Below are 22,465 nucleotides of genomic sequence, written 5' to 3' on the forward strand. Positions count from 1 at the left end.
CAAATGGTTTATAGTAGTAGGTTCCCATTGTGGTATATTATTAGTTTTATATGAACAGAAATTCGATAGATCTCACGAAAAAGTATACTCCAAATCGTATTAATGCCGACTTCTATCCTTAATTTTGTGATTGTGGTGTGTTATATTATAAGTAAATTTAATCATTGTAATTTTATCTCGGGTACTTTCTTTAGACCAACTATCAATGAACCGAGAGATATATGAAATATTGCATGGTTTATATAACCATTTTCAATACAAATTTAGATTGAGATAAAGGAGCTCCCAAAATGAATTAAATTGTATGATACAGTTGTTGTATCGTCAGTGCTATTAAGGTCCTACAGTTTATATATCTAGAAGGTGATGGAGGAAGCTCAAAATAAGGGAAAGAAATGTCAAAACTAGATGGGACGTGCAATACTTCCAAATTCAATAAATCAATTTTGTAAAATTTAATATTGAATACCAAAGGATCGCGAGTACATGTGTAAACGTTCGTATCTCTAAACTTATTTTCCTCTTGAAAAACCCATTCGATGTAATAAATATTGAAATATTTTCAACAAAGTCAAGCTAAACTATGAACACAAGAATACGCAAAATAAATGTGTGAAAGTTAAAGAAAAGAATAAATATAGACTCCAGTCCCTGAGTCCCATGGTTAATCATCATTATCTTCTTTTACAGGTTTAAAGAAAGTGATATAATGTCTGATTTACATAGTGATTATCTGAAATACTTATATCAACTTATACAAATATATTTGCGAATCGGATCAATGAATGATGAATTGAAAAGAGTTTATGTAGTTGCTGGGATAACGAAAAGTTTGTTATAAAAAATTATCATGATTCATGTACCTTATTTTTATAAATGTCGAGTATTTCAGACGCAAATAAAGAGAATGATGCTTTGATATGTGTAAATTTACGATGTTATGATTAAATGACTGTTACAGCCTAGCAACATGTGCCCACACAGTAGATAGCAATGGTATAAAAATCCGCACAAGTCACCTCACACAGCAGACCACAACCTGGGACAACTGGTGATAGGAAAACGCCACACCAACAGGTAATTTGCTTTATTCTTTTATTGTAAATTACTTTTTTTTTTTTTCTATTTTGACCACTTTTTTATCACACCATAAGTCAAACATTCTTTGACATCTTCACAATGCTAAAATTGAATTCTTCTCTTCTAATAAATGCGCTGTTTCAATTATTGCATTGTTTCCTTATTTTGTATATTGGTCCAGAGATTAAAAACGCATATGTTCAACTTTTGATCATTATGAACCATCGATAATTTGCGAAAGAATATTTAAAGATATTTTTGCTTTTTCTTTCTACCTTATTTATTTCTACAACTTGTTTTTTTTATATCTTTTAAAACTGAATGTATATGATTCATTTCATTCATTATTCGAGAATATCTCGTGTCTTCAAGTGTACTTATATCGTTGATATTTTGACACACATATCGCTTAGATCATACAATTGTGCATTTTGTACATTACTTTGTTTTTCACATCTGGCTTTATATGACAACGTTATCGTTTAAATTAGTAATTTTTTTTACATCATTGTCTTAAATCCGTTGACCATCTTTTGAATGCTTATTGGGTTGCTTACTATTATTGTTATCCTTATTACTGGCATTAGTATATAGAGGATATCTAACAGTGTCGTCAGTAATACCAAATATATTTCACGAGTGGGGCTAATATTTCGATATTTTTCACGAGTGCGCAGCACGAGTGAAAAATATCAAAATATTAGCCACACGAGTTTTTATCAACGAAAAACCTACCCTGTATGCTAACTAGGCCTACAGCGAAAGTTTGCATACGTTTACCGCATACATGTCTAGACAATCCTACGCGACAAAATATAGTCCAAAGTACAAAATTTCCCAAAAAATATAAAAACTAGTTCAAAAAATATTTTAATCAATTCTTTTACTTCAATATGTATCCAAGTTTATATCTTTTACAAATGTTGCCATAACATTGTCAAAATATAAGTATCTCATAAAAGTCCCGTCAAAACAACACATATCACTACGCGATGAGCGCTCAGTCCAAAATGGTGTACATACAAAACAGTTCTGCAGGCCTAGTAGTGGGAGAAAGGCCTGATAAACACACGGGTTTTGTTTACTCCTCGGTCCTGATGATAACAAACTTCCAGTCATGTAAAAGTAAGTCATTCCTACTCACTGTCACTGTCAGAGATTGCCCTTATTCGTTTGTACTTTCCCCGTACCCTGACCCGGACGCCGCCATATTTTCAAAAGTGATATTTTTCTTGATATTTTAAAATATGTTTAAATATTACTTTTATAGAATGAATAATTGTAGATATTTTACTGGTAAAAATGTAATAAATATATATATTACTGTACCTGACATGCCGCTATCTTTGCCCAGTGTTCATTGAAAATATTCTTTTGTCAGGTAAGCAGGTAACTGTAAGTGGGTTCTGGTATTTTTTAAGTGCGACAGACAACACTTATTATCAACAATCTGTTCAGAGATCATAATATACAATGTATAGTAAAACACCTTATTAATCAATTTATCAGCAACAATCTTCTTTTGAGTAGCATTTATGCCAGCAAATAATCACAGTATACAAAAATCAATTAACAGATATTTATTATAACAATTTTCTAATGATTTATGTAACATTGTGATTGTGTTCAACAGCTTTCATCATTAGTCGGAACATATACATGTAAATATACAGGCTAGCCTTGGCTTGTTCAAGTATCCTTCCCTGCAGTAACAATTCGTGTTAATTTTGGAGTTATCTGGATTTCAGATTGATACATACATACATTTTATTTTCACAATGTTTACATTTGCTTAGAAATTAAAAAAAAACGGAAATTAGATAATATAGCTTTGTTTTATTCAACAAATATATATATAAAGCAATATATAAATAACAATACAATGCAGTCAAACAACTCTTACCATTCGGCTATGGAAGAAGTAAATTCATATCGCTTGCTACGAAACCTTCCTACTTGTAATTGACCTAATTTATGAATATTGCTATATTCGGTGGCATGACACCTAGATATTCATTAATAATGAATAATTTGAAACATATTATAATCAACAAAAACAACAACAACACATTGTAAAGAATGTTTCTTACATGTTTCCCCCAAACAGTTTCTTCGCTTTTAAAAGAAATTTGTTTGAAGGGGAAAACGTTTAGGTTTAATGATTTGATTACAGTGGTATGGAAAAGATAAGTAGTAAACAACCTATATTGAATTTATCAACTACATCTTCCTTGGAGAGTACGATTTGGGGATGATAGTTTATAGGATTTAATGGCGACTGGACGCTGCCTGGCGGCTGGCATTAAAATTCAAATTGCGCATATTTCAGCTAGTAAGCCTTGCACGATGTCCACGTGTCAGGTCATCTAATTTTGTCAGCATGTTTTTAGCTCAGTTGTCGTTTGTCGCTACGGTAATTAAAATAAAAAAATATTATTTCATATAAATACTTACTTAAATAATTTGCTTTCTTAATGTATGTCCACTCTTGATTGTGTTTTAAACAGTACTACTTTCATAAATTCCTTATAAAGTCATTCTTGATCTTTTAATCATGACCGGAAGTTTTTTTACGTCGTTTTAAATTTTCCAATGACTTGCGTGATTGTTGTATACGTCTTTTTTCTGATCTAGGCATCAACTTGCCGTTTAACGAATTAATAAGCTAACTGTAAAGGAATAAACCAATAAATTATAGCGTTATACTTGCATACTATTTATTTATTATCATTGAAAACGTTAAGAGGATATATGACCTTCCTAACAGTGATATGAAGGCTATCTGAATAAAATACTTATATACAAATGTAAATAATTATATACGTTATAAAGATTTAATTTACATTGAACTTTGATTTTTGCCATAGTAATGTTATTTTCAGTTCAATGAATATTAATAATCTTCAGTAATGTAATGATTGATTTCACACCTGATGAGCTCTCAGCACTTGATTATATATTGCAAACATAATCTAATTTATTACTCAGAATGAAGGCGACACTCATCATCTTGTTTACGGCAGTTGTTGGAGTTTATGGTATGTATCACCCATCTGATTGCTTTCAATAACAATAAACAGTGTATATAAAAGTTTGAACAAACGTTGGTAGACGGAGCCATCTTTATCAAAATAACGTCCGCGAAAAGTGGTGATCAAAGTTTACCGAGCCATTATTGTCTTCCTTCGTCATTTGTGTTGCTAAGTTATATATATATATATATATATTTAAGCATTTTGTAAAAACAAGTCAAACTTTTGTGAACAAAACATATTCACTTTGTACTGTTTTTAATAGTGTCAATGGTCAATGAGTAGTTAAGAGAATACTTAAACTTATTATTATACCACATGTTTATCACAGTGTCCGTGATTAGTTGAAACGCACCACGTGCAAATAATAATCCTAATAACAAACACATCATATATGCCTCTCGTGAGAGAAATAACACTCCACGTGCCCTCAAAATTACCCTTATATTCTTCGCAGAGTTGTCTCCTTGCCGGTTGTTTGCAAATGACTGACAAACAGAAGCATACAAGTTTTCGTGCAGTACAATTATACAAATCAAAAATACTCAGAAAACGCAAATATTAACAAATGTACGAATCAACTATGTCCAAGAGTTTCTAAAGGAGTTGGGTAAATGTAATGATACTTGGACATGGAATAGTATCAATCGAACGACTGTGACCACATGGCTCGTAATAAAAAAAATGCTCATTTGGCTCTATCTGCACTCTACTTTGGAGAAGCATCATTTTTCTTCTCATTTTTACCATTATTATTATTTATTTATTTTTGCTGTAACATAAACAATTAACTGTCCTTGTTGCAGGATGATTTGAAGGTTAGTTAATCGTCAGGTATAACATTTATCTCGGGACCTTTATATTGTTACTGGAACCAGGGCCATGAACGCATAATTAACACCGACTTGCTATATATTTTTCATGTAGGTGACGCCTCCAACTGCGGTGCTGTGAATGGACAATGTGGTATCAATGGGAAATGCGGAACGGAATGTGTAGCATCAAATGCCGAAGAGGGGACAAGTAAGTTTTATTGCTAGCATTGTATATTCATTTTATTTCAATGTTTATGCAGTTCAATTTCTACATACTGGGGTGTATGCATAATTATAGCTGTTGATGAAATGGATACAATTTGTAATTCTTGTATGATACTTCATGAGTTCACATACCCAAATGTATAGGTATATTCCACTATTTCAGTATCGTAAACTAATGTAGAATCTGATAAGGCAAAACGCAATTTGAGGACTACAGACTATTGTTCATTTCATTTGGGTTGTCTTGGTAGCAAAAAGCTATTCTAGGAACCCGGTAAATAAAGTGATGCTAATAACAAAAATCCTTTCTGATGGCCGTCGTTTACAAAAGCAAATATAGCAAGACACCTGGTTATGCCAAGATAGAACGAGATGTAATTCTTTCATATTTAGTCTATCACCCTTTTGTATATTTATGTTGTATTACATGTTAATTGATAAGTTTATTCTATTATTTTTTTAAATTTTATATTCAAAATAGGCATTTAAGTCAAAACATGTACATACGCAAGAATATAGCTCCCTTTTTTGTTCCAAAAATTAAAACAAAATGTCTGGTGTTGGGGGGAAGTGCTAAAATATAAAATCTTCATTATTTTTTAGAAGAATAAACATATAATAATTGATATGTTAGCTATAATACGTGCAAAAAAGCAGTTGCAATTTTGAATACTTTAGATACAGGAGGGAAAACTGTGATGGATTTTTAGTAAGAACGTGCTCTTTTTATATGAAACGACATTTTATAAATGTCAAACATAAAATTTCCTATTGTAGTCCTTTCGTAATTATGTGCTAAAAACATCTCCAAAGAATATGAAATAAATTGCCTAAAATAGTAATAAGGAGTTTTGTGCAAAGTATTTAAAATCGGTTAACAATATTTCTATGTATTTAGAAAAAACGGGCATGGGGAAAATCTGATTTACATTGAAGTATTATCAAGTGAACGGAAATTAAATGTTTATATTGGTTTCATTAGTACACATGGACTGACACTTACACTAATAACCAGTAAAATGTCCACTTTCAAAATGGCCGCCATGTTAACTGACAACCACAAATATTAAATGTTCCTACAACTGATGAATCTGTTTTCTCACAAGAACGTTACATGATATCTTGATGTTTACACATCTAATCTGGAATCCAATACGACTTCCATGTCCTAAAATCTGATTGGCCATGTCAGTGTTGGTCTACATCGTAGTTCTAATGTACAAGTCGACCATACCTAATACTTGGGAATCAAGAAGATGACTGATGGTAGCGAAATGTACATAACTTGAGTTTTGTCTTCAACCATTTGACTTTTGGATGCAACTCGGCCTACTGTACAGTTTTGATCTTTAGACAGGATTAGGGTAAGAAATAAAGCTCTCAATACACTAAATAATTTTGAATCAATATCAATGTACACAAACATCTGATCATGTAAACACGAGTTGATATATTAATCAGTTTTACTTATAACACTACCCTATCACATAAGATCAAAAATTTAGTTGCCTTTTATGATCATTCCATTGGGAATAGCAGGTACCATTCCTAAGCCCTACCTGCAGGGCTGTTCAAAAACGGACCAGAGAAAAAAGCATCTATCCTTCCGGAAATTGGTTTGGTTTGGTTTCATTTGTTTATCAACAGCTAAGGTTATTTATCTGCACAGTGTTACGTAATGGATATGCTATTCAATCAACGAAGTCTTTCAACTTCAGTGAGGTAGCACTATAAATCGGCAAAAGTTCCGGCCTATCACAATGAGACTTAACACGAACATACCGCAGCCTCCTAATACACACATGCACTCACCATACGCATGCATGTCGCACGCCCGGGAGGCCGTCCTTAAATGATCTTAGCTGTTAATAGGACGTTAAACAAAATAAGCCAAACCTTTCCATCTTGATACTTGTTAAAAAGGTATAGTATTGTGGCTTGCATCGTATACCATGTACCTTGTATTAAGATTTATATTCATACATGACATCTGTTGAATGTTAATGCCATTGAAGCAAGGTAGGCTACTTTCTGTCACAATGAAAAAAATGCATAGTCTGTGTTGTATTTGATGTCACCGAGATATCATGCATTATATGTTTCAGCTGCATGTACGTCTGCTTGCCCTGGAAAAAAGTGTTCTTGGAAATGTGAAGATAGAGGTATGACGAACCAATTCATCTTGATTTGAATACTAGGAATTTATTGAATGGTACACCAATGGATATGTAACTTAAATATCTGGTGTGTTTTTTTGTTTGTTTTTGTTTTAATTGATTTCATGCTTACTTGTTTCCTGATTGGATATTGATTTTACGATGCCACATTCTGTTTCTGTTTAGTGCCGATGTGGTATCTATCTTTATAAAACTTTACTGATAGCGATCCCATTGTAACAAGTAAAGATGCTACAGTGCCGGCAGCCAATACACTGGTAGCACACTACAGTAGAACAGCCTGATCATGGGTGATTTTTTTTATTAAGCAAATAACTCCTGTGTTATGATATGCATAAAAATGAGGGAAAAAATGTTTACTATTAATAAGATATTCATTATGACGTAGTATAAAATAGATAAATTTGTTCCGGATTATAAATTTTTCAGATTTTCAAAAAATGTGCTAGCACCGGAAATTTAGTTTTGCCTACAGCGTATAAAAATACCTCAAAGACAAGTTAAGATAGCGAAAAACTTAATGAACATATGCCAAATCAAGATTATTTATGTCTTTGGGATAGAGATGTTAAATTTCAACTAGGTTTCAGAAAATATTATGAATGGAATTTTGTCATTTTGGATCAAATATCATTATATTTTGCAATATTTTATGAAGTGGTTACCATGGTATCCACAGGTCTAAAAAAAAAAGAAGAAATAAGTTTACTTATCCTTCACAACTGTATTAAAATTGCAAATGTTGCATAGATTACAAAAAATATATATACTTTAGTATAGGTAATATGTAGGGTTAACTGGCTATTTTTACATATCTAAAACATGTCCATTATATTTCAGAATTTGCTATTGTTAATGTCACGAAAATGTATAAAATTGCACCCAGGATATCAAAACTATCTAATTAAAACAAACAAATGAAACGAAAATGATAATAGTGTCTTAATAATGTTTGTGGTTACCTCTACTCGGTTATCCCTGTAAATCAAAATATTATCAAACAAATCGATAGTGTGTGAGAGTAAAAAGAAAGACACAAGATCAAACTTATGAAAAAGGCGAATAAAATGAATAGACCTAACATCACATATAAATTTAATGTTAATAAAATGGATAACGTCTATCATAGATGAACAGGACAGTCAATGGAAAGTCATTCCAAGAAAATATTTTAACAAATATAGCAAAAACAAACTTTCTCTATGAATTTAGATCAATAAATTATTGGCATGGATTGAAATCGGAGGAGGGCAGAAAACATTTCCCGAGATCGTGCCAGGAAAAGATAATTAAATAATATTGGGGAACAAATTCATCAAACATAAAAGTAAAGTTATCATCTTTGTTAAATGGATAAAAGCAGATATCCTCAGAATCAAAGACATAGTGGGTGATCAAGGGAATATTAGTGAAGACACAATACTTAAAAATCAACAAAATGAAATGGATTTCTGACATAACAATGTAAATGAAATCTATTCCTAAGACTTGGAAAAACAAGATGAGAAACTCTACAATCAAAAAATACAACTGAAACATAAGTCCTTTTACACCCACAATAAAGATGAAAACAAACAAAAAGTTAATTCTACTAAACCAACTAGATAATAAAAAAATACAATTACTTAAAAAATATAAAAAAACAACAAAAAACAATAGCATATTTATGCTGTGCTGACCAATTCAATAACACTGAAAACATTGATAAAAGAATAACTGACACATTAAACTTCAGATTCAAACATTTATAATGTATCGATGGAAACTGATACAAAAGATTCTGGTAAACAACCTGCTTTTATACCAATATAAAATAAGGACTGATCCACTCTGCCATTTATGCAAGGTATTTGAAGATTACGACCACATTTTTACTTAATGTCAATTTGTAGTAGCCTTCAAAAGTCAAGTGCAAAAGATCTTCGAAGTGATAGGTTACGAAAAAGACATGTTCACTCTAAAAAAATTGTATTGGGTACAAAATTCAAAGAGAACACTATAAAAATATTAACTATTTACTTAGACTATCTGGATTTGCTATGTATTAGGGATATTACACAAGTAATATCAAATTAAAACCCATTTACCTTACGAATATCCTAAAACAAGAAATAGACATGTTCTTAGATATCATGATTATTATAGATACATACTCTGTCTGTCTCTGTCTCTGTATCTTGATAATCAAAATATATAAATACGATACGTCTTATAACAAGAACCAATTAATGTAAGTATACCTTTACAATTAAATACTTCTCTTTTGTTTCAACTACTTTTTTCATTTGACCTGTTTGCATAGAAACATTGAGTGTGTGACAAAGGGACTATGTTAAGTAAAATCTTATTAATATTATTGTATAATGCAACATTAACTCCTTACGATGTTTTATAGACCCGTAAATGTTCGTTGTTGTATTCCCAAATTCGCTTTTATGCAATATTGCGGCCAGTTACTTAACAACGTATACATCTACGTGTTGTGATCGATACACCGAAACATACGTGCGCACACATAGAATCCCCTACCTTATGTTTCTCGTAAATGAGTCAATAGGACAGGTTGGTAAAGGCGGGGCATAGAAAAATTTCTTCCTGGATGCACATAATTATGTCCCACTTTAAATTCAAATAATATTATCAGTAGCTGGAACTTTAGGAGGGTGGTAATAGCATAAAGAATTTAATTTTTGGTATTGTATGAAATACGCAACAGCTCATTTTTGTTTTAAATCATGACTTCCTATTTACCATATAATGTTATACAAAATGTTTTAAAGTTGTTATCACATTGGTAGTTTTTTACGAGAACAACAAACAGTGCTGTACATTCTTATACAAATGTGAAAAGTCGTTAATTGTTTTCAAAAAGAAGTCAATAAATTTGCACTTGTGTCTAACGCGTCTGAATAACTGTACGTCAATAAATAAAAGAACGTACAACATTTCTCCTGTGTCAAAGTATGCTGAAAAAGTGTATCACGTTTATTTGCATGAAAATAATTATCATGGTGTGCCATCTTTTATCGACCATATGTAAATGTAGACGTTAGACACCAAACATTGAAATTCAATTGTGAAAACAAACAGAACTGACGAGGCAATTATCGAATAATGTATGTATTCGAAAACATGCGACATTAACTCACATGCGTGACAGATGACATAATACGGCCCTAAAGTCGATTACTAGTCATAACTGTAAGAAGACTATCCGCAATTTTGATTGGTGCTTCGAAAGACGTGATAGAGAGAACACTTCAAAGCGTGGTTTTAGGGCAACTGCGCAATTACACAATATTTGAACTACTTACCTGTTATTCAGATTTGACGCTGTTTTGAAAAAAAAAATTCAAACGACAGCGGCCTAAGAAGGTGATGTGTTTACCAATGGACGTAACCTCATAGCTTTGGTATTTGCACAGTTAGAATCATTAACCTTTTCTTTGAGTGGACGTGTTGTAGCATAGAGGAGCGTTTTGAAAATGGGGTTTCGTCGGGGTAACCCCAAATAAACTACATATAAACTACCGAAATATCATCATTGAAATGGCACCGTACCTACATGGTAGTGTTATTTTTATTTTTGTTTTTTTAGAAAAAGGGCCGTAAGTGCTTACTTCTCAACGGAAGCTGATTGTTACCATGTGCCAGCAAATGTCATGTACAGAAGTTACTGCATTTCTTAGTTATTATGTAACGTTCATTATGATATATCTAAACCATAATCATATGTATGATATATTGTTAATACAGTTAAATCGAAGTTTAATTGCCCTAAATGGATATTGAAGTTGCATTGTATACAAGAGGTTGTCAGTTGGGAAATATTTCTAGAAAGGCGGTTTTGTGGCATTAATAATCCATAAACGATATTTTAACGGTAAAAACCTCTGCGGCAACTTTAAATATATTTTCATTAAAAGGGCAACACATTATTTGTTTCCATTTTCAGTTGGGGCCGATGTCTGTGCTGCGGTCGATGGCGAATGTGGAACCAAGGGCAAATGTGTAACTGAATGTTCAGCAAAACCTAATCACGGAACCGGTGAGAAAATTGCTATCTATGCAAACTCTTTATTTTCGAATTCACAACTTTGGTGTCAATTACACTTATAGCAGCATTTAAAAATTGACTAACGAAAAGGTTCATTTCAGATTATGTATACTTTACCGGCCCGGTCACATATCTTTTTAATATTACCTATCTAATGCTAATTGAATTGTTTATTTGGGGCTAGAACGGCATGGCCTCTGATAACACAAAATATTGCATTAAAATACCATACACATCATGGTGAGATCACAGATAATTTCAAAAGGTAATAATCGCTTCGCTATTCACGTGTGAAGTAGCGGAACATTCAATTAACATAACTATACCAATGATTTACAGTATACTGTATTATTTTAGTCAAACATAAATTTATATAAATAATGAAAACCAAGTGTAAATATCATTTTTATGTATATTAACAGTTGCATAAACACGAATTAACAAGTGTGATAAGTACAATTGGTATATAGCTTCTTTTTTTGTGAAATAGATAAAGTTTACATTTAAATAAACACTTTTATTAATACATGAACACTTTAATATTAAGATGCAAGAGGGACATACAGAATGTTTACTTTCTTATGTTGATTGCCTACCACAAAACTCGTAAATATTTCCATTTTACTGCATGTTTTAGTATCACCTACATGCGATCCCGATTGTACTGGCGCTAGTCTAACGTGTTCCTGGAAATGTCAAGGTATGTTGATAATTATATTACATGTATCATCTTTCCGAACCGTTCTTAATTAATTGACAGCTATTTAAGTCAATCACCCCCTGTAACCTTCATGTTGTTACGTAAAATCAAGACTAATTTTTATGTGTTTTTTTTTCAGAGGAACCACCGAAAAGTGGTACATCAAGACCATCCATATTCCTGCCACTGACGTTTTTAGGAATACTTTCAAGGATACATTGCATTTCTGAATAAAACGCTTTGTACATATTCATCATGATATGGACATCTTGAAAAATCATCATCTTAGATGAAATGAATGAAAGATGTCTCAAGTGATCTTAGAAGTTCCATTCCAAAGTCTACGCATGTGTTGAATCACATTTACATGTGATGAGCTGCATTGATTTGATGTGAATTCCATATGAACAATTTCATCCACTTTAGAATGCATCGTATATCTTTAATGATATATTATCTGATAACCATTTTGTCGTTTTTGACGTCATATAAAATATAAGTTTGGTTTTAATTCTGAAACTATCGTTTTTTAAATATAAATTGATGAATCTTATAAAGGAGAGAATTCAGATCAAATATATTCCTCGTAATATACAAGACATTTTTTGTTGATAACCCCGATTGATTCAAATGCATAATCTGATTTCAAATTTGTATTCATAATTCTGTTATTTATATCTATTTATTTGTCGAATAAACTAGACTCAACATTTTCAATGAGTATTTTGTATTGAGATGAAATCGTCAATAACGCAAAACAAAACAGTCATGTTGTTACAGTCTTGGTCCTTTAGTTTACAAATTTAATCATTCGGGACCAATTACAACCCGCCAATAACATTTCGAGCGAATTTCTTTATCACGAGGTCAAGTCTGAAAACGTATCAAAGAAATGTGTGCATGTATACATGGATGTATTTCATATACTTCCAAATGTGTATTGGGAAAAGTTTTATATGAAGAAGACTCAAAAGCTAGGTCTAAGTATGGATGATATCGCCTAATACCATTTGTAGTTCAACTAAGGAAAACATCGAGAGAATATCAACATTTTAGCAAAACTGCAATTCGAGAGGAATTATTAAACCAAGCAAAGTGATGGTGAATAAGACCAGGGTGTAGTTTATCTGAACTGTGTTGGTTTCCTCTATTCTCCGATATGACTACTTCTATGCAAAAACAACTAATAGTTTGGGCCAACTTTGCACATACATTATGAAATTCGCCCAGGAAATCGAATGGAAGAGTACGCAAAGCTATTGCTTCCTATTAACTAATTCGAAAGCTCCCAGCACCACCGACAAAGAGTAATTAATGATAAAGATAGGTAAATACAAAAATTCGAAAGTACAGATAATTACATATATGAAACTAAGTCATAACAACAGAGTTGGAGAAACATGGCCGCATTTTTGCAAAATCTAGACAGATTACTGGTAGCCAATTCAACCGGGCAAATCCAGCAGTAACGCAGAAGATTTTAATCCTAAAGGTACACTTCCTAACCAGATATAGGACAATAAGTGCCAACCGTTTACCAAAACCTCATCCCAGTTGCCATAACAAAGATGGATTCCCCTCTAGGTACCTGAATTTGGAGCTGGTCCTGTGGTAACACAAAAAGCCTATATTGCCACCTACCTGTTGTGCAGCAGGGATAACTTGAGTAATTAACCGGCTAACCTAATGCTATCCCCCACTGTCTCTTTTTGGGATCCGCCCTCCACCCATTTGCAACGACATCATGAAGTAAATTAACTGTAAGAACCTAACTAATAGTTTAACAGTTTGACCAAGATTTAACTTAAAACTTCACCAAAACAAATCCCGTTGCAAGCAGGATATCCAGTCTGAACGCTCTATATGTACCAGACATGTGCTTCAAAGAATAATACCATGCATATACTTTAAACAGAAAACCCAAAATATATCAACCTCTTTAACGTTTTGGGCACATATTGTCATGTTGGTTAATGTTGCATTTTTAATGAAACAGAACAAAAATCGTAATGTTTTTAAATACATTTATTATTTAACAATTTCCCCGTCAGTTCTGTTTGTTTTCTCGACCGGATTTTAATGTTAGGTGTCAAATGCCCTTATCGGGATGTTTTCGTCGGTCCTCGTGTTCTCGCTTGGTCACGTGACCGGCACGAAGGACTACATTAACACTTGGTCGGTAAATATGGTCGGAGCACCCGACTAACGTATTTTGCCGTACAAACAAACGTGATACACTTGTTCATCGTACTTAGAAACCGAGGAAAAGTGCTGTACATTCTTCTATTTATTCACGTACAGTTACATAACGGCGTTATAAACTGGTATTAATTGTCGAAGTGCTGATTAATTGACTACTTTTTAAATGATTTTGACGATGTTTGTCATTTTTGTAAGAATGTATAGCACTTTTTGTTGTTCTCGTACACATACCTTCACGCTTTTATCTGCTTCATAAGTATTGATTTTGTGTAGTTGGGTGCTCTAGGACGATTTATAGAGCAAGTATTAATGTGCATGGTTCAAAATTGGAACTTGTCAGTGTTTTAAGGATCGAAATCGGTAAATAGAAACGAACAAACGTTGATAGATGAATACAATGGATCGTTATTAATTCAATTATTTATTTACAGATGATTTCCAAAGACATAGGGTATAGTTAGAAGTTTGTACATGCAAGTTTGTAGATTCAACACTGTTGTAAAACCACCGTCCTCGTCGTTGCCATGACAGCCGATTAGAGCTGCGATCACGAATGCACTGACAAAGTGAAAATTGAGGTCTTTTGCGCAACATACCGTTTTTTCTTAAATTTACATTCACACCTCATATTGATTGAGGATGTTTTACCATAACTGATCAATTGAAATATAAGAAAACTAACAAAAAAACTGAAAATGTAAACAATGTGACGTCATCGGAATGTACAAGTTGCAACAATGTATTTTTTACATGAATACTCTAATGAGAAACAGAATGGGACTTAACATTAATCCACATGCGTCGTCTTATGCCAAATTAATGAAGCACAATACATAATATTCCCTACCCCGGCCTTTGTCAATAAACAAAAGATTCTGGGCATTATTCAAGAGCATCGACGAGATATATATTAAAGGGATAAGAATTGGAGGGATATAGATTTCAATTCACCGTTTGCTGTAATCACTGTGAAACCATGCCATCGGAAGACAAAGAACGATGTGTGGGGCGCGTTCTATTACAAGAATTATGCAAGGCATGTTCGATTAGTAATACATGAACATTAACTTCCATTAAATTGATTTATCATTCAGTGATACGATACTAAATAAATGGTATTATTGATAAGAGATTGAATAAGTTTTATAAAATTACAAAAAGTGCATATAGTGCGCTACTTTTCAAGCACAAACATTGTGTTCCAGCCATACGGGTTGACAGATACTGAATCTTGGTTCAAGTTAACGTTAACCTGGTGTAAACTTATTTAACTCATTTATATTGATATTTTTAGCATAGTTAATTTGTTTTTTATTTAAAAAAAACGACATTCCATACACACTGGTCATTGAAATGACGTTTTAAACAATGACTATACACATGTTACGTTAGCAATTTGGCTTCAATGTAAAAATCGCACTTTATCTACACATAACACAATACTTTCTATTACTTTATATTTATTGCAACATCAATTAAAACATTTACTTATGTAATGAATTACTCTTATAATGAGTTATATTCAGCATGCATATTTTAATTCATTACTCCCTACCACTATCAAATTACTTTTACATACCTGTATATAAATGATCATCACCAATAACATCAATACCTAAGTTCACATATATATCAACAATAATAGAATTTAAAAGATATTAAGATTTTGAAAAGGTTATTAAATATAAATGCATGATATTTATTGAAATTAAACACAAAAAATATCCGATATAGTGTAAAGCATATATAACACAGGAAAGTTTGACACATACCATTGTGTGATGTTGCATGCAGTTCTATAAAGGTTTGACATTGTCCGTACTTTCTTTTCTGTACTTTTCTCCGCTCCAGAAATACAGAGACATTTATTATGAAGTGTTTACAAAAGAATACGATAGTAACGTAGCCCCGTGTCAGGGTCAGCTGAGGGTATGAGGGTAGTCAGATCAGACCTGCAGAATGATGCACTGTACATGAGAAGTACAAATATTCTTAATAGAAAATCCAGCGGATAAATAATTAGATGACTATGGCTGAGAAGATGAATTATTTATATAACCATATCCGTAAACTGTAAAACGAAAGTAGGTGTAGCCCAACTTGGTGAAGCAAATACTGCTATTTTCGCAATAACTGTTCGATTTACTTGATACGATAGCTATGAACTAAATCAGTGTTACCTTCTGTGTAATTTTAGCACATTGTGTCTAAAAAAATGTGAAAATAATCCGGTTATGTTCAATGATCTTTTGTTTTTATTATCGTCATGTTTTCCGGGTCACCTTCTAATAGCATGTCGGCTTCCGGTTATGTCATCAAATTCATTTCCCGCGAATTTATTGGGAAATCTAAATCAACACTTTAAACGAAATGAAATGAAAGGAATGAAAAGATGTTGAATGAAAACATTGTGATCAGTATTGAGTGCAACATTAAAGTTTCATCGTACATAATCGTACATAATAACGACTCGCTAATTAATCGCTAACTTTAATCACTCATCTACCCACGATTAAGTATTTAACGAGTCGTCAAATATGGCCACCTTGGTGCTTGTCGACAGTCTATTATGTTCCTGACCCAGCTCCTCAGAGAAGATTTAGAAAGGAAATCCCGCAGAAACAATGCCCTGACTATTCAGCAGCAGGTGCTGTCAACTTTGAGGTTCCTTGCAAGTGGAAGTTTCCTGTTGTTGGAGACACTACAGGTAATTGAATGGATTAAACCACAAGCAATATTGATGCAGTGAAATCAAATATATTGCATCTGTTATTTCTTCCAATATTGACAAAAAAATATCATGATTCATTCTTTCAATTTTGAAAAATGTAGATAATGATTTCTTGCAGTGACAGAAACAGTTATCATCGTATTCTTTTATATAAATAAGCTTGCCCTTAACATTTGTATACAGTGTACAAATTGATAGTTTTGTTTGAAGTTGTATCATAAATGCCCATCACATGTCAGCGACGATTGCTTGTTTTGAAATAGAATGGGCCCTTAAGTAGGCCTACAGTTGACGTCGATATTTCAGTGAAAAGGTGCACTTATAGAAACAACGTATAATGTACGATACTGTACAGTAGAGATTAGTATACTGTAACGATACCGGTGGGCTAAAAAATGACAAAACCGAATAATTTTGGCAAACAACTTACTTGTAATTTCATTGAAAGGTCTGGATAAAAGCACCGTGTCCAGGTGCGTTCATACAGTGTGTGGCAAGTTGGCTTGCTATGTTAGCCAAGTTGTAAAGAGGCCCACCGCGGAGGAGTGTCAGAAGGGGAAGGGGACATTTTTCGCCGGGTTTCCCTCCGTAATAGGTGCAGTGGATGGGACACACATCCGAATACAGGCACCACACCAAGACGAGCCATCCTATGTGAACAGGAAAGGGTACCACAGCATCAATGTGCAGGGTGTTTGTGATGCTGATGGTAAGTTTAAATTTGTTTATGCACTCGTGATACTCTGCGTGGTGCCCCTTACAACATTGACACGTTATCTAAAAAAAAAACTATGTGAAACTCCGGATCCTCTGACCAAAAGCTATGGAATAGTGTGTAAATATGGTTTCAAACATATGTGAAACCATAGACAAGATAATGAAACTGACAGATGATATTATTGCATTTATATTATACTTGTAGTACTTAAAGTAGGGCAAGGCCCTGAAATCAACAGACGATAGACACTGAATAAACAATGTTTCCTGCCCCTAAACGATATTCAGGTATTCTTTTGGTATGTTTACTGTACAGAGTAAAAGAATCTAAAGTGAATTTAAAGTGAAATGTGTAATAACAGCCTTGAATTGAAATATAAACATGATTCTGCATATCACAGCATAGTAGTGCACTGATTTTATTCCAAAAGAATCCCATATCAGTGAAGCAGCATCCTAATACCATTATTAAGTAAATGGAGAGCCATTACAAAACTTTAACCTCAAGAATACAGAAAAAAACAGTTAAGTCCATATTATGGGGAAAAAATCAAAAAATTCAAAAAATAAATTCATTTTTAACTGTAAAAAATTAATGCCACACACCTAAAGAACCTCTGTGCAAAGAATCAGCATCCAAATACCATTATTAAGTGAATGGTGTGCCATTATAAAACTTTAACCAAAATTTTAACCGGACGGACTGATGGATGGACGGCTGCAAGTAAAACCTATATTTCCCTCCGGTTTCACCGGTAAGGGACTAATTGATTGTCCAGTGTTTGTAAGCGGATTCATACAGTTTGCAAACTTTTTATTTTCATACCCCAATGAAACTAAAAAAAAAGACACCAATGCTTAAATGAAACAATTGCATAATAGGTGTAAAATAAATGTGTTATTTTTGAATATTGGTTATTGAGAAGAAGTCATTTAAAGAGTTTAACCCATTTGATCAAATTAACCTTGAATAAAGGTCAAGGTCATCTATTTAAACAAACTTGATAGCTCTATATCTCAGCATGCTACAGGCCTAATATCAAGTCATTCGTGCAAATGAGCTAACAAGCACTAAACATTACTGCATAATTACAAATTCTCAAAATTCACAAATGAATATGGCATTTTTACCCCAAAAAATTAATGTAATATGTAGATTATTCACTATGTGATTTAATTACATTTATACAAAGTTTTGTTTAAGTTGGACATACACAGATTAAAATCATAAAACATAAAAAGTAAAATATTGAAGTCTTCCGTGGTACCAGGCGATGATTGGTAATTTTTTTTTCTTTCGCACTGCGAGACATATTCCGCCAGCAGTTCCTAACTTCTTCCTCTGACCTGCAGGCTACCCCCAGGGTATTCACCTCTTCAGTTAAGGATTTCCAGAAGTCCTGCTTCTGGGTATTGGTAAGGTCATTAGAGTGCCTGCCTCTGATGGTGTCCAGCATATCTGTAGCCCTGCTACTAATCAAATTCCTCTCACTGCTGCTGAAATTGGGTTTCCTTTCCCTCTGCTTTGCAGCCATCTTGATCAGATCAGCCAAGGAATCCAAGTGGATTGTGGGAAAAAAGTGCGAAACTAACTGTCGCTAGTGTTAACTTTTCTTGTTAAGTGATTAACATTTTGCGTTAGTTAACGACAGCGTTAAATATGTTTGAACAACAACAGGCGGTTTGGATTGGAATTAAATTGCGTATATTTCGGCAAGTAAACATCGTACAATGTGCCCGTGTGGTCAGATCATCTTTTTTTTCAATATCTATTCAGGATGATGATGATGATGATGATGATGATGATGATACGTACTGGTTGGTATTGCGAAGGTAACGAAAAGGATCGGGTATAGCGACATCACCTACGACTTACCGACCCACCGTGAGTCAATTAGACATAGAAATAGATACGTTAAATGTGAAAAGTCACCATGCATCGGAAGTGAAGCTTCTAGGCATATGATAAACAAACAGATGTTTTTTTCTGTTTATCAACCGGTGATGTAACACGGCGATGTTTATTATATACTTAACTTATGAATTGTTGAAGCAACAGAACAGTTTTGAAGGAAGATATACCCATAAGCTTTTTAAATATAAGTATAAACATAGAAAGGCTTTAGAAATATTAGATATTGGATTTTTGAAAAGGACATTACACAACTGAATATATGACATGCATCAGGGCATTTACCACATGTCTGGAGACTTATTGAGGGTTGCCACGTTACGTGTGAATCTCCTTGTGCATTATACAATACATTACCATTTGTTAAGCCTTATTATGATGATTCTAGTTTCGGTTGACATTAAGTAAAATTGATGTTATCGTTACACAAATCGACAGGTGTTTAGATAGTTACCGGTAATACCTCGTCCATACAAATATATACATTGTGACTGTCACATACATATCAAATCGGTAATATGTGATCATGAGTGTTGTGAGAAGTTAGACTTCAAACAAAAATGGAATACTGCCTAGTTACTTCGAACTAACGTCAGGAAATTCATTTTATTTGGACATTGATATATGATTTCACAAAACAAAAATGCGTGTTTAGATTTCCATAAACTGGCACACTGTGTTACTATGTACACTTTAAATGTTCAAACAGTTCTGCTCTCTGATTGCGAAAGCGTGTGGACCCTTAGATTCAGTATGAATTAATTAATATTATTGTACAATCTATCAATATATTTTTAGTCTTCATTCGTATTTATCTTATATTTATTGAAAAATATCTGTTAATGAAAATATGTTAATTACAAGAGTAATCTCTTTTAATATGTGTCACCACGCATGGAGTAAATTTATTTAGTCCTCACTGTCGTGTACACGTTGGGGAATGGCCTTTTCATGATTGAGGACCAAGATGATCACACTAAATTCTGAATGAAAGGGGAATTTCCACTCCAGTCATTACTAAGGAACAATCCTTATCAAAATCCCATCAATTTTTGGAACTAAACCGTTACATTTTCTGCTGAACTTGCAACTATAATTAGAAGACAAATCCAAAACGTAAACAAAATCGTTTTACTTTAACCTACAGCACAAAATAAATTGAACCAGATTTTTAATATCTATGATGATATATTGAAAAAATATATATTTCCCCTTTCAAAACCACCAATAATTCAAAACTTCATTGGCTTCAATCCTAGAGCAATCATAGAGCTCTTACTAAAACTTCTCCTTTTTAAAATTGGCAAATCAAACAGCAATCTACTTTACTAAAACACAATCCGAAACAATAACACATATACTTTGGGACTGTGATAATGTATCCTGCCTGATTAAAAATCTTAGAATTACTATTAATTATAGGAACCTTAGTCAGGTATTTACTCAAAAAAATGAATGGTTACAATTTTGCTGAAACATGTTTTCTGAAATATTAATATTAACATTCTTTTCTTGAAATTTCTTCGTTATTGCTTACTGTTCTCTGAAGTCAGTGATTTTTTATGTTTATGTTAATGTGTTGTTCATTGTGTCATTTTTGTTTATTGCTTTGTGTGTTAACTTAAGCTACCAATGTTATCTCATCACAGATCATACAGTTCAAGTACACGTTTCTTTTTCTTGCAGTTACCAGCTGTAGTGTAACAAATTATTAACAAAAATATTTATTTATAAGTAATTTACCATCATGAAATAACAACAATTTTAGAAAAATATATTATGTTGTTACAACTTGTATTTGCATGTTTTTTTTTCGTGTATCAATGTATGTCTTGTAATACAAATCAAAATGAACAAAAAATGAATTTTAAAAAATAGCTTAACTTGATAGTTTGGGGCATTAAAAAAAATACACCTTTAACCTCGAACCCAGCTGTTGAGTAACTTTTAAAAAAAAAAAAAAGCATGTTAAAATTTTTAAATAATGTCTATGGAGAGCATTTCTTTATATTTAACACCTTCTTATGTGCCACATTTGTGTAAAATTATTCACAACCGCCATTTGCATTTAAATGTCATATAGAATCAGTGTTTATACATACCTAATGTCAAATCCAGTTAAACAAAACTACTATTATGTACTGTAGACCCCTGTGGTTAATTTTTCAAAGTAAATGATGCAAATGAGCCAATTGTGTTCCAAGGAAACATGAATTTTTCGCATGTTTTGTTGGAATTTCCAAGTAGCTGAGCAAATAACATGTCAGCAGCAAGGTCCATGGTTGTCCACGACACATTGTACAGCTTGATCAATTACTTCTATTTTATTTTATCATAGTAGGTTCTAAGAACTTTTAAAATATCACTTATATCGCTGGATTTGCTATCTAGATTATCATTAACGCCTCTGGCTAAAACCGTGTCAAACAACAAAATTGTAGCTACCTGCTTCATTATGTAAATAAAACGTAACTTGATTTAAACAGTATATAATAAAGTTAATTAATTACAGTCACTTCAGTGTACGTTATATTGTGAAAAAAAAGCTATTTAGCTACATTTGTTTGGTATTCAGTCTTATATTTAGACAATTCCAGCGTATATTGTTGTAAACTCCATCGTAGAGTTTCGCATTATTAATTCCCGTCTGCCGTGTTCAAAACACAATGTCCATTTATTCTAAATAACTAATGTTAAATTTCTTTTAGACACTTGACATTGTGGTAATCCAATCGTATATACCTTTATAGTATGTGTTAATCATTAGTCCGGTGTAAGAGTCGTCTTGAGAAAGGGAGAAATGTGATTTTAAGTGTA

General features: G+C 32.7%; 1 protein-coding gene and 2 long non-coding RNA genes across 3 annotated transcripts in view; all 3 read left to right on the forward strand.

Annotated features, from left to right (window-relative positions):
• The first annotated feature begins 1,035 nt into the window (after nucleotides 1-1,035).
• On the forward strand, nucleotides 1,036-5,071 carry LOC117314649. Its single transcript, XR_004529558.1, has 3 exons — nucleotides 1,036-1,077; nucleotides 4,069-4,118; nucleotides 5,040-5,071. It is a non-coding gene; the product is annotated as an uncharacterized LOC117314649 (long non-coding RNA).
• A 6,217-nt stretch (nucleotides 5,072-11,288) lies between these two features.
• Nucleotides 11,289-12,271, forward strand: LOC117314648. The gene is made up of 3 exons (XR_004529557.1): nucleotides 11,289-11,377; nucleotides 12,024-12,086; nucleotides 12,226-12,271. It is a non-coding gene; the product is annotated as an uncharacterized LOC117314648 (long non-coding RNA).
• A 4,586-nt stretch (nucleotides 12,272-16,857) lies between these two features.
• The window catches only part of LOC117314535 (putative nuclease HARBI1), a 22,793-nt gene continuing 17,185 nt past the window's right edge, over nucleotides 16,858-22,465 (forward strand). Inside the window, exons 1-2 of the mRNA XM_033868601.1 lie at nucleotides 16,858-16,963; nucleotides 17,468-17,728. Of these exons, the coding sequence (XP_033724492.1) occupies nucleotides 16,858-16,963; nucleotides 17,468-17,728 (367 nt within the window). The remainder of the gene's footprint in view (nucleotides 16,964-17,467; nucleotides 17,729-22,465) is intronic.

Source organism: Pecten maximus, chromosome 16 (assembly GCF_902652985.1).
Source record: "Pecten maximus chromosome 16, xPecMax1.1, whole genome shotgun sequence".
NCBI lineage: Eukaryota > Metazoa > Mollusca > Bivalvia > Pectinida > Pectinidae > Pecten > Pecten maximus.